The sequence below is a fragment of the Panthera tigris genome, chromosome B4 (genome assembly GCF_018350195.1).
Source record: "Panthera tigris isolate Pti1 chromosome B4, P.tigris_Pti1_mat1.1, whole genome shotgun sequence".
Taxonomy (NCBI): Eukaryota; Metazoa; Chordata; class Mammalia; order Carnivora; family Felidae; genus Panthera; species Panthera tigris.
In genome coordinates this window covers 51214658-51228353 of record NC_056666.1, presented here as the reverse complement: position 1 = coordinate 51228353, position 13696 = coordinate 51214658, and the positions used below count along the sequence as shown (strand labels likewise).

Below are 13696 nucleotides of genomic sequence, written 5' to 3'. Positions count from 1 at the left end.
TACTAAATGTACATTAATAATAATTGTACTAATATAACTAAAAAAGAATGTGAGCTTTAGTATATAGGCATAATAGTATTATTTGCCTTTCCTACACTGCCATATGACAAGCAGCTAGGTAAGAAGAAAAGTATTTTTATGAGCATTTTTCTAGGGCCAGAGATGGGGATTATTCTATTGCAGGAATATTCAACACAAATGTAAAATTACTTTAAATCTCTTATTTTATTAGAAGCAGAAAGGAAACTTGCGTATGTATAAAAATTTCCTCTAAGCCATTCATAGCACTTAAAATAATTAAAATATTCATGTTACATCCATGACTCTATAGATTTGATGATTACATAGGTAAAACTTTGTTGATATATATGAGAAAAGGGAAAAAGTGTATCAATAGTACAAAACTTAGAAAATCTCAAAATAACATGATTTACTTTGAAATTATGTAACTTTTAGGCTGATAATGTTTTATTTAGTTAAACGATGTTTTCATTTCTAGAATATAAACAAACTGAACCAGGGAACAGTCCACCAACATATGGAGACACATAAAGTTTTCACCATGATTAATCCATTTGAAGATAATTGATAACTGACCACATTATGCAATTATGCACAAAGAACCTGGGTGATTAGGCACCTGGTATTAATGCTAATCAGCATCTGATGATATCCCTGTCAAATTATTATTGTTCTATTATCATATAATCCATATAATGAGTATTATATCAAGACCCATAAAGTTCCTTAGCAATAAGGGTGAAAAACAAATTATGAAGTTATGGAAGTCTTTATGGGGCCACTGGCACTTATCAACATAGACAGACTATTGAGAAAGACTGTAAACTACAAGGGAAGTGCCCTAGTCTGATTCCACTTTTGACTTTCTGGAATAGAATTTCTCAAATCTGGCTGTGCGTCTAAATCCACTTGAGTTCTTAAAAAACAATACAGATACCTAGATATCAACCTTTACCTAGAGAATCAACATTTGTAAGGATGAGGCCCCAGAGCATACTTTTTATTTATTAAAAATTTTTAAAAAATGTTTATTTATTTTTGAGAGACAGAGACAGAGTGAGAGTGGGGGAGGGGAAGACACACACACACACACACACACACACACACACACACACAGAATCTGAGGCAGGCTCCAGGCTCTGAACTGTCAGCACAGAGCCTGACACGGGGCTCGAACTCACAAACTGTGAGATCATGACCTGAGCCAAAGTCTGACACTTAACTGACTGAGCCACCCTGTGTCCCAAGAGCATACTTTTTAAAACCTCCTCAATTTATTCTAAAAAAATTGATCACAGGTGCTATTAAGGCACCCCTGGCCAGACCATATACAATGTAGGCAATCAATAAACATTTGTTGAATGACTAATGCAGTTTTCCAAAATAGCCTCTTTTATGCTAGTGCCCACATTTAATTTTTGTTGACTTGATTTTTATTAATATAGCACTACTTTATTTGTTTTGTAGTATAGAAATGGCAACTAATGAATTCAATTAAATTATCAGGGGGGTGTTACTTTAGAAGAAGGCACATCTATAATATTGGTATCCTTTTGTAAGAGACAAATGGGATCCCCCTCGTTGGAAGTTCAGTGTGAGAAGATGGCTGACATATTCTCACTTAGAGTATTTATAGGATCTGTGATTTTACAATAGTGTCTCATGTTTGATGATGTAAATACCTCTTCTTTTTCCTTCTGTTTTTTTATTCTCACTCAACTCTTAGACCTTAATTCATCCAAGAACAAGACAATGTGGTGTCTGAAGTTTCTTCACCTTCCTTTTCCTAAATACTGACCAATAGGGATTAAAAACAAAAGAAAAACATCTCTTCCTGGGGTATCTACCATAGAACTTTGGTTACCACATTAGCAAATGTGAATGTGATGAAACCTGGGACCTTTATGTGTGGTGGTTTTTTTCATCTGCCTGTGTACAGCAGTGACTGTGGTGGGCAGCAATATTCACTAAACCTTGCTGTGTTAAGCTGCCCCTTTGCAAGTCTTACCCACCTGTTATGTCTGACCATTTGCTTTCCCCTCTCATAACAGTCCTCTGCTAACATTTCTGTAGACCTCATCCTGTGAGCAGACACATCTAAGCATTCCCTATTGAAAGCCTGCTGCCACATAAAAACGGATCTCAAAACTTGTCTTCTTCACACTGGGACCAGAAATCAGAATCCTCTCCACTTTGCACTTACTTGTCTCTGCCTAAATGGGCCAAGGCCTGGCACCTTCAATGGTTACTAGATATTTTGTTAATCACCCTGAAAAGGCATCGCCTTTAAAACAGCTTTAGTATAATCAGTAAGGCAGCCTTCCGCATACAAAGATGATAATCCCATCCACTATCCCCTCATCATTTTCCCTTATAGACAACTGCCATGCCCATGAGGCCCTTGACTATAGCATAAGTTAATGGACATGACCTTAGGAGAATGTTAGAGTTAGTAGAGAACATTAAGATGTCAACATTCTAAAAAGGGATGTCTGGCGAGATCCCTTGATCTTGGGGTCATGAGTTCAAGTCCTATGTTAGGCATAGCATTCTATATTCTGAAATACACAAAAAGTAGTTGAAATCCAATGAAATAAATTAAGTTGCCTTGATCCTATAGGGCAGAAGCCTCTGTTATAACACATTTCCCATTACTCACTGATTAAGACATAAAACCAAATATATTCAAAAGATAGAATACAATTTATATTGAGTAGGCAAGTTTAAATTAATGTATATGCAATATATCTACACATAATCATTTATTATAATATAGTTTTACTATTGGTCTAACACCATTTTCAACAATTATTTTATATCTTTGTTTTCAGTTTCCTCATTATATAGCTCTAGTCCCATAATGAACACATACTGTTTACTTCTTTCTCTTTGTTTGTAACAGACATATTAAAAATGTGCTCTGAGTGGTGTTTCTGAAGGGTACAATCATGATCCAGTGCACTATTAATGCTCATCCTTTATGAGCATGGCCAGGCAGTGTTCCTGGGCATGGTACTGGGTGACCAGTGGGACCACTTTCTGAATTGGCAGCTAGCAGAATTCCCAAGATTATTCTCTAGCCAGCCAGGCTCCGTCATGGGGTTCCTATGGGATTATACACTGGGGTGAGGAAAAATATCAAAATTACGTTAATTTTTATTTTGTAACATCATCCAAATATTCCATTTGTCTACAAATTTTTACTTATTTATTTATTTATTTATTTATTATTTTTATTTTTTTCAGATTCTAAACACATTCTCTTTATCACATATTTGATCCAGAGGAGAAACTATGTGTGGGAGGTGGGGAAAGGGACCACCTTGCCTAGGAGCAACCCCCATCTATTTTTCTACAAAATTTAAAACATTTATTACTTATTAGTTTAGTAGTTTCTATTAAAACATAAATAAATGACATGTTTTGGAGGCATGAGCTAATTTCTAAAAAAAAACCAAAAACCAAAAACCAAAAAACAACCCGAACTTATAGGATGTAAGAATAAATAAGCAACCACTGTTAAATACTTTTCAGATGCAAACTTTCAGTCTTTCAGGTTTTGAAAAGCAATATAAATCCCATTGTTAATATATGCCAATGGTTCTGTTATTATTCATTTAAAATATCAATTAAATATTGATGAGTTTGTAAATGCTATACATGGGTAAAAATTGAATGAATATAGTTATTGAGTTTTTTAAGCTTCAAAACAAAAGGAAAGCATAAAACCATAATGGATGCTTCGTCCTTGAAATTCTTTTTGTCTAACACAACTTTCTCCCAATTTCTATTTACTAACTCCTATTTGCCCTTTACAACAACCTGAATGCCCAGCTCTCTGGGATGCCTTCTCTAACTCACTTGGAATTCAGTTAAGTATACCTCCTTAAGTGCTCAACCACTTGTCCTTTGATACAAAACAACATCTCCAGCTGAGAATCTACCAGCCTGGAAATAATATTGTAGCACAATCTTCTTGAGTTCATATTTGCTAAAAGTCAATCATATAGGAGGGCACCTGAGTATCTACTATATTGAAGGTCAAATGTCTGATCATGTCCAAACTGGAAAAAAAAGTGTGTGTGGGGGGGAGATGTCTATAGTATATACCTCATACTATAGGTAATTTTTCTCAAACAATAGTGTGCATTAGAACACCCTGCAAGACTTATTATTACACAGATTACTGGGTCTCATCTCCAAAATTTCTGATTTTGGGCCTCTGGCTGTCTCAGTTGGTAGAGCATCAACTCTTGATCTCAGGATTGTGAGTTCAAACCCCATGCTGGGTGTAGAGATTACTAAAAAATAAATAAATAAACTTCAAAAATAACAAATGGGCTAAAATTTCTGATTTAGTCTGTCTAGGATGGGCTGAAAAATTTGCATTCTTGTAAGTTCCCAAGTGAAGTTCCTAGCACAGTCCAGAAACTATGCTTTAAGAACCACTAGTCTTAGAAACTGGTGATAGGAATTCAAAAGTCTCACCTCTTGCTTCTAGCTATATGGAATCTAATGCAGTCATTATTGACAATTCTGGGTTTTTTTTCTAATAGCTTTAGGACCCCTAAGATCTGAATTGTGGGATTTTCTTCTTTTAAGTAGGTCTATTCATCATCAAACCATGATATTACCCAACTGGGAGGTACAGCAATAAGCTAACATCCTGAATCAGCAAACCTACAGTTGAGACAGAATTTTTAATACAGTCATTAATATATTGTATTTTTAAATTTCAGTAAGATTTCCTTGATATACATTGATTTACTCTACCATACAGCATGTAACTGAAAAAACTTCAAACCATGACTGCAGTAGTCTCATCTACTACCTTTCCCACATTCCAAGTAGAGAAGAAAGTTGTTGAGTTAACAGCTGAGAAACATAGGATTCTTTGACCCTTTATTAAGTCTCAGTTATGGGATCTAGTGTAGTCTTCCTGCATAATGCTTGCAATTTACTGAAGCTTAAAATATGTCTACATATATAGGATGATGTTATGTGTAGGTTTCTTAGGTCAAGGTACAACCCAAGTACTGCTGACTTTTAACTAAGACTACAAAATCCGGGAATTGCCTATTAATGTCTGAATCAAGGCTACACTAAGAGGGGCACCTGGATGGGGGAGGAGAAAAGGAGTGTTCTCAAAATTTTAATCAAGAAACCTATACAAGGGCCAGTTGGTATAAATGCTTCTGTTATTCAGCAGCAACTCCAACAACAATGGGCATTTTATTAATTAGCATATTGAATGTCAGACATTAGATTTTTTAAAATAAAAATGGTAGCTTATTGGCTAGCATGATTAATATTGGAAATGGGCTCTCATTGGTGATATTAAAGTTATTCCAAATGTGTGGATTACTTACAAATATTCCATAAATGTTTTTCATTTTTGCATTAAAAGGCAACAAAACAAAACAAAACAAAGCAAAACCACAAACAACCATAATAGGCTTGCATACTGTACGCTTAGGGATAATGTTTTAGATAAATCCCTAAAGAGTCCTAAGTCTGTCTAAAAACTCTGAAGGATTCCGTTAGTTTGGTACTTGCCTCTAAAATTTAGCATTTGTCTCATAGAAACCTTTAATTCAAATGGTGATAGAAACACCTAATAGTACAGAGAGCTAGTGCCCCTTTGAACATTTGGAAGGAGTTGCACATCCATGTGCATGTATAGCTTGTATGCTTATATGAGTGTGTATGGTATGTGGGATCTTAATGGGTTTTTTTTGACACATATAAGAGAGCAGAACAGAAATGGAGTCTGGAATTTCTGGCATTAATTTTCCAGACTATTCTCAGAATTATTGGTGAGTACATCAAACAGCTTACCAAGGAATCATTAAATATTTTTTCAGATGGGAAGTGTCAATAGACTTAGACACTCTGATATAGCCTATGAGAGAAAAATTATATTTGAGCATAGGATGGGGGTGAGAAAGCAAAATGGCAGATATCTCTGAAAGCTGTGGGTGATGATTGCAGTTCTAGAATCCGATTTTTGAGGACAGTAGATTAAGCAAGCCATTTAATGCACACCTACTGATGAGGATAATTGGATTACTGCACAAATTTGTGTCTTGAAACTTTGCTTGAAAGCATCAGAGAGCTAACAAGATAGTGAAGAAGTACGAAGCCAGGATGTGGGACAAGGATTTGGGGATGCAAACTTGGGTTTGACACTACATTTCTGTTGTGGGTATTTATTGATATGGGTTGGAACAGTGGATGGGCTGAGAGGTTGAGCAGTACTTTTGACCACCTTGCAGAAATAAGAGGAAAGGAAATGGAACCCAGAGCTGCCAAGTAGGCTCTTGGTGAATCTGCCTCATTTTGGACTTAGATCCAAAATGGCTACATCTGGGGCACCAAGGTGGTTCAGTCAGTTAAGCGTTAGTCTTCAGCTCAAGTCATGATATCATGGTTCGTGGGTTTGAGCCCGACATCGGGCTCTGTGCTGACAGCTCGGAGCCTGGATCCTGCTTTGGTTTCTGTGTCTCCCTCTTTCTCTGCCCCTTGCTCACCTGTGCTCTGTTTCTGTCTCTGCCAAAAAATAAATTATATATATAAAGAAACAAAACAAAATGGCTACAATTAAGGAACAAAGATGAACCTGAAATAGGCCCTCATAAAGGCTACAGTTTGGTTTTGAAAAATCTGAATCCCTGCTATTGAATTTCAGCAATCCTAGATTGTTAATGTCCTCAGATATTATAATTCTCTATACTAAAGTAACAAACAACAACATAGGCCTCCAATTATTTTTACAAACGACATTGCAGTGCAATATCTGGCCACAATAAAAAGGAAAATAACCAACCTTACAAAGGAACAAGACTGGATGATTAAAGAACAGTAGAAATACTAGACAATAGAAATATACATGCAGTGGGCCCCAATGTTGAAGTTTTTACAAAGATTTAAAAATAACTATGCTTATTATTTTCAAAGAAATAATAAAAAGGACAGATTTTCAGCAAGGAATAGAAACCAAAAAACAAGGAAATTCTAAAACTGAAAAATATAATAATTGAAATTGAAATTAAGAGCTCAAAGGATGGATTTAACAGTATATTAAGCACAAATAAGTAGGGGCGCCTGGGTGGCTCAGTCGGCTAAGCAGCTGACTCTTGATTTCAGCTCAGGTCATGATCTCACAGTTGTGAGATCAAGCATTGCATTGGGCTCAGTGCTGAGTGTGGAACCTGCCTGAGATTCTCTCTCTCCCTCTTTCTGTGCCCCTCCTTCACTCGTGGGCTCTCTCTCTCTCTCTCCCTTAAAATAAATAAATAAACTTAAAAAAAAACTTAAAACAACCTTAGGTAAGTAGAAAATAGGTAACTCAAAAGCTAAGTCAGAAGAGAACTATTGAGAATAAATTAGGAGAACAAAAGGAGAAACAAGACAGGAGTAGAGGTATGAGGAGAATTAACGTATGTGATTACAGCTTCAGAAAAAGGGAGAGAGGAAAAAAATATTAACAATGTTGGAAGCAATAATGACAGAACTGTCCAAAACTGATGAAGGACATCAAGGAACAAATTTAAGAAGTGTTAATAAGCATGACAAATAGAAACAAAGTTGTATTTGAGCAATTAAATCAAAACTGTGAAAAACAAATATAAAAAGAAAGACATTAAAAGCAGATAAAGAATAAAGAAAAATAATTTCAAAGAAGCAACAATTATAACAGTTGGATTTGAAACAGAATCAGTGGAAGCTAAAAGACAATGAACTGATAGCTTTAAATATTTTAAAATAAAATTACTCCTATCCAAATAACATATTCAGCTAAAATATCTTCTGAGAATGAAGACAAAAACTTTTCAGACAAATGCAGATTTAGAAATTTTTCTACCAGCAAATTCATATTGAAGTAATAAATTGTGTCCTTCAGGTAGAGGGTAAACAATCCCATATATAAAGTCAGAGTTACAGAAGCAACAAAGATGAAATATGTGGGAAATATTAAACAGATATTGACTGTATAGAAAAAACCAGTGCTTTTTAATTTTATGGGATACAGATATAGAGATATATTATTGGGATACAGGTACAGAGATATATTATTAGCATAGCATGTAAAACTCAAACAGGTTAAATAGACTTAATCCATAGTCTCAGGAAAAATCATAGTGAACACATAAATATTTAGAAGAATGATAAAATATAATACTGTATATAAAAACTTAAGGGGTCAATTAAATCTTGGTTAGGCAGGGGGATGTAGAATTTTATTTATTATTACTTATTATTATTTTAAAAACTTTCAATGTTTATTTTTGAGAGAGAGAGAGAGCAAGCACAAGCAGCAGAGGGGCAGAGAGAGAGGGAGACACAGAAGCCGAAGCAGGCTCCAGGCTTCAGGCTGTTGGCACAGAGCCAGACATAGGGCTTGAACTCATGAACTGTGAGATCATGACCTGAGCTGAAGGCAGATGCTTAACTGACTGAGCCACTCAGGCACCTCTAGAATTTTAAATGTGTAAGTGAGGACAGGTTGAAAATAAACAAGTAACTATCTGTGAATGTAATACATAGAACAGCAAATCATAACCAAAGGAAGAAGAGGAAAGGAAATAATCATGATCAAACATAAATAAAATAGAAAAATAATATAATAAAGAGTCAATAAATCCTATGTTTCATTCTTTGCAAAGATTTGTAAAATTCATAATCCTCCAGCAAGACTGATTAGGAAATGACGTATGCAAGGACTAGAAGAGTAGACATCTTTTCAGATCCTATAAATGTTAAAAAGATGGTGAGAGGATTCTCTGAATAATTTCATGCCAATAAATAAGCACAAATTCCTAGAGAACTATAACTTAGACCCAGGAAGAAATAGAAAATGTGAATTGTCCTATAACTCTTAAATAAATTGAATCTCCGTACTTATATGGCTTTCCAAATTAAAGAAATAGAACCAATTCTATACAAATTCTTCCAGCGAAAAGAAGAAAAGCAAGAAGTCTTTGCCATTGACATTGTGAAGCCAGCATATTCTCCATTCTAACCTGGTAAGGACATTATAAGATAGAACACCTTTGGTCTCTGTCATAAATAAAGGTGGAAAAAAATGCTAAAGAAAATGTTGTATCAAATCTAGTAATACATAAAAAGGATAATACATTATGACCATGTAGCGTGCATCCTAGGAATGCAAATTTGTTTAAAATTAGAAAATCCATCAGTGCAATTCACCACACTAATGGAATAAGGGAGAAAAATCACTTGATCATTGATCATCTCAACAGATTCAGAAAAAAAATTGATAAATTCAATATTCTTTATTGTAAAAACTTTTTCTTACAACAGGAGGAAACTTTCTTAAAGTAATAAAGGGTACCTACAAAAACTTGTGTATTTACTGGGGAACTTTAGACCTGGGAATAACACAAGCATGTCTGCTATCACCACCTGGAGGCCCTCGAGAGTACAAAATATCCAGAAAAATAAATATAAAATATAAATATTGGGGAAAAAAACCTCTTGTTATTTGCAGACAATATGATTGTAAGTAGAATATTTAAAGATACAGATAAATTATTAGAAGTAGAAGTGTAGTTAGTGAGGTTGTTGAGAAAAATGTCATTATATAAAATCAGTTGTATCTGTATACTGGTAAAAAAAAAAAGAATTTAAAAAATTCTTTAAAAAGAATTTTACCAAGTAAAATAAAATATTTTAAGATAGTATTGTTAAACTACTTTCGAGAAAAAAGTGTTTTGAAGATTTAAATAGGTACATGATAATGGATTGGAAAATACTAAGATGCATTTTCAACTAAAATCCCAGCTAGCTTTTGCATGGAATTGACAAGAAAGTTTTAAAATTTACATGTAAAGATGAAAGTCCAAGAAGAGCCAAAATATTGTTTATTAATAAGGGTAAATTAGGAGAATTCACTCTGTTAGATTTCAAGACTTAGTATGAAACTACAGTAATTAAGCTTGTTGGCACAAGGGTAAACAAAGAGATCCCTGGCATAAAATATAGAGCCCTGAAGTAGACACATCCCTACATGGATATTTAAATCATCACAAAGGTGTCACAGCAGAGGAGCGAGAAAAGGAAAATATTTTAAATAGTGTTGGAACAATTAGAAGTCTACACGGAAAAAAAAATAAGAATGACTCTTATCTCACATGATGCACTAAAATCTATTCTAGACCAATTGTAGGTTTCAACGTGAAAGGCAAAAGAGCAAAGCTTCTAGAAGATAATAAATGAAATTGTCTTTATGACATTGAGGTAGCGCATGCTCTAATCGTCTGGGAAAATATCAATACATTTTACTATATTAAAAATAAGAGTTTCTGTTTATCAGAAGATATAATAAAGAGAACAAGAGGGCAAAACACAGGAGTGGAAGAAAAATCGTTACAACATATTTGATTAGCAAAGGATTTTTTTCCACAGTACATGAAAAATACTATAAATTAATAATAGAATGTCGTATATTTTAATAGAAAAAGGGCAAGAGACATGAGCTGTCACTGTACCGAAGGGGACATCCAAATGACCAAACAACATATGAAGAGGTGCTCCATCTCATTCGTAGTTAGGAAAATACAAACTAATGCACAATGAGATGCACACTCACCAAAATGGCCAAAATTAGAAAGACTGGCAATACCAAGTATACACAAGGTTGTGGAAAATGTGAACTCTTATTCATTGCAAATAGGACAGTAAATTGGTCATTGCCTATAATCCTGAAGATAAGCATATATTGAAATCCAGAAATTCTGTTCTTAGGTGAATGACCAACCCATGTAGATTAAGAGATATACAAGTAGAAGAATATTCATAGAAGCATTATTTGTAATCCTAACTTGGAAACATTCCAAATGCCTATGTAGAGAGGAATCTACAAACTGCCATATATTCATGTAAGAGAATACTATATAACAATGAAAATATATGCACCTTAGATATGGTCTATCCCTGCATTGTTGGTTTAAACGATCATTTTGCCATTGTCTCCCAGTTCTGCGGTTTGGCTGAATTCACCTAGGGTGTCCTTGCTTGTCTCTAGTAAACAGTCATTTGGTGACTGGAGCTGGAGTCATCATTCACTCAAAATATTGTGACATTGAAGCTAGCTGAAGGTGAGAACCTCCGCTGGGGACCAGCAGAGCTGTGTTCTCTGGACCTCTCTCTATTTGATCTATCCATATTGTTTCCCCACCTGGCTCACTCCGGGGAGCTCAATTTCTTATATGGCAGCTGAAGGTTCCCATTGTGAATATCCTGAGTGAAATTGGCAGAAGCTGCATGGGTTTTTGTAACCTAACTCTAAAGTCTTCTGTAGACTTTTCTGGATATATATTATACAATTTAAAAGGCTAAAAATTAAAAGAACATAATTCCAGCCCAGTAAGGAGGGACAGGATCTTCCAGAGTTGTGAGGAACATTGTTCTTCTTGTTTTTAGTCCCTCACTACCCTCTAAGGCTTAGCTTAGCTCTTGACAACCTGACCCCAACCTCCTTGCTGATTTTAATCTTCCTTTCACATTTTGCACTTAGATCACAAGAATGCTGAGAACCAACTGAATTGTGCTGCACTTTTTCATGTATCTCTGTGATAGAATTATGGCCCTCCAAAGATGTTCACATTCTAATCCCTAGAACTTTTGAATACGTTACCTTACATGGCAAAAAGGGCTTTGCAGATATAATTAAATTAAGAATCTTGAAAATGGTGAGATTGTCCTGGATTATCCAGGTAGGCCCAGTGTAAACACAAGGAGACTCAGAGCAAGAGTCAGAGAAGGAGATGTGAGGACAGAATCAGTGGTCAGAATGTGCAATTGCTTGAAAGGGCACAAGTCAAGAGATGCAGGAAATTTCTAGAAATTGAAAAGGCAAGGAAATGAATTTTTTCCTACTATCTCCAGAAAGAACCAGTCCACCAACACCTTGAGTTTAGTCCCTCAAGACCCATTTTCAGAATTCTGACCTTCTAAACTGAAAGATAATAGATTTCTGTTGTTTTAAACTCCCAAATTTGTGGTAATTTGTGACAGGAGCAATAGAATCTAATGATATCCCACCCCCCCTTTTTCCCCAATTTATGACCTTTTCTATATTGTTTGGTTTTACTTGAAACACTTCCTTACACCAACTCTTTTTAAAATCTTACCCGGTATTAAAGACCTAGCTCAGCTGCTCTCTCCTCCTTGAGACCTTCTTACCGTCAGAATCAGAAATAACTCTTAATCCTCTAAAACACTAGGGCACTTACCAGCACTGATAGTCCACTAATCACATATTACTTCAAGTACTTCAAGTATATAAAGGTGCTATATACCTTACTGCTGTTCCAATTTCTGTTCAGGAATTTTATACATATTAGTCACACACTCACTTGTCGAGTGGATATAGGAGGAAAAGAAGGTTATCATAAAGTATTTAAAAATATTTCTAGTAATAATACATAAAATAGTTGATATTTATATAAAAATATAAAAGTAAGTTGTAACATACATTTGCAACTTCATATGATCCATTTAATATCTGTTCCATGTAATGATTTAGATCTCTGAATCGTTTGTGGTCTGAGTTTGTAAAAGGTACGTGCCACCAATGAGGAAACCTGTTTAAAACATAAATAAATTAAAAAAGAAGTGTATCTTTATTAGTTTGGAAACTGGTCTCTGCATCTTAGGGTTGTTAGTGAAGTTATAGCTACATCAGATGGAGGGGCCAGTGAAAACATTAAAAAAAAAACGCACATAGAACACATGATTAATCCTGAGAGTTTCATTAACATGATTGTGGTCACTTGTGCTATTTTAACTTTCATTAATATTAATGCTAATTTAATTTAATTTAACCTATTAAACTAATATATATGTTCCTTCTTGCTGTATTCATGGAAGACCACACATTTTGTCTTTTAAATACATGTGGAGGCTTAATAAATACTTTCTGAAGTTAATGATTCATTATTTTTCACAAAGGTCAGATTGTATTGCTTCTTCTGGGTTCATTAGAGATATTTCTGCATTAACTAAATTAAACATTTTACCAAGTGACATATGTTTCCATCTGGTCTTAGTCTTTTGGAACACTGTATCATTTTCCTCAAGAGTCTGACTTGCAGAATTTCCTCTGCACTCTCTGAAGATTCCTCTTGATGGGTTAGATGTGATTAAGACCAATTACTGAGTGGAATGAACTGTTAATGGATAGCATTTGGTGACATATTTTTCTGGCTAAGTACATTTTCTTAGGAACTACCTAGCAGCTTTCTCTGACTTCAGTCTTGCTGCTTCCTCCTTCATACTTCTGCTTCTTTGGTACAGGTATTTCCCTGGGGTAAGGGTATGAGGGATAGAGAAGGGCTGGCAGCAGACACAGAAGTAGGTGACAACTACGGGCCAACCCATTCACTGTTTCCTGTTGTAAATGTTAAGGAAGTCCAGAATTACGTTTGTGTATTTAAATAATTGACATTTTATTTTTCAAAAGGTTTCCTGCAATTCTAAGGCTTAAAGTATTAAAAATTTTCACCCGGATTTAATTATCACAATAATTTGTACCATATACAATTAGTTCAAAACATAGAAACACATTTGATTAACAGACGGATTGGGCAGGTTTTAAATATTAATTTGGGGGCTCCTGGGTGGCTCTGTCAGTTGAGCATCCGACTTTGGC

The 13696-nt window shown here is 34.9% G+C and overlaps 1 protein-coding gene across 5 annotated transcripts in view; it reads right to left on the bottom strand.

Moving 5' to 3' along the window:
* Positions 1 to 13696, bottom strand: part of PIK3C2G (phosphatidylinositol-4-phosphate 3-kinase catalytic subunit type 2 gamma) — a 352007-nt gene that overhangs the window by 49366 nt on the left and 288945 nt on the right. For 4 of the 5 annotated variants that reach the window (XM_042991840.1, XM_042991839.1, XM_007072860.3 and 1 more), the window contains one exon: positions 12521 to 12629. In XM_042991840.1, coding sequence (XP_042847774.1) covers positions 12521 to 12629 — 109 coding nt within the window. Of the gene's footprint in view, positions 1 to 3057; positions 3142 to 12520; positions 12630 to 13696 lie in introns of those variants that run through there. The other variant, XM_042991842.1, reaches the window with a different exon arrangement.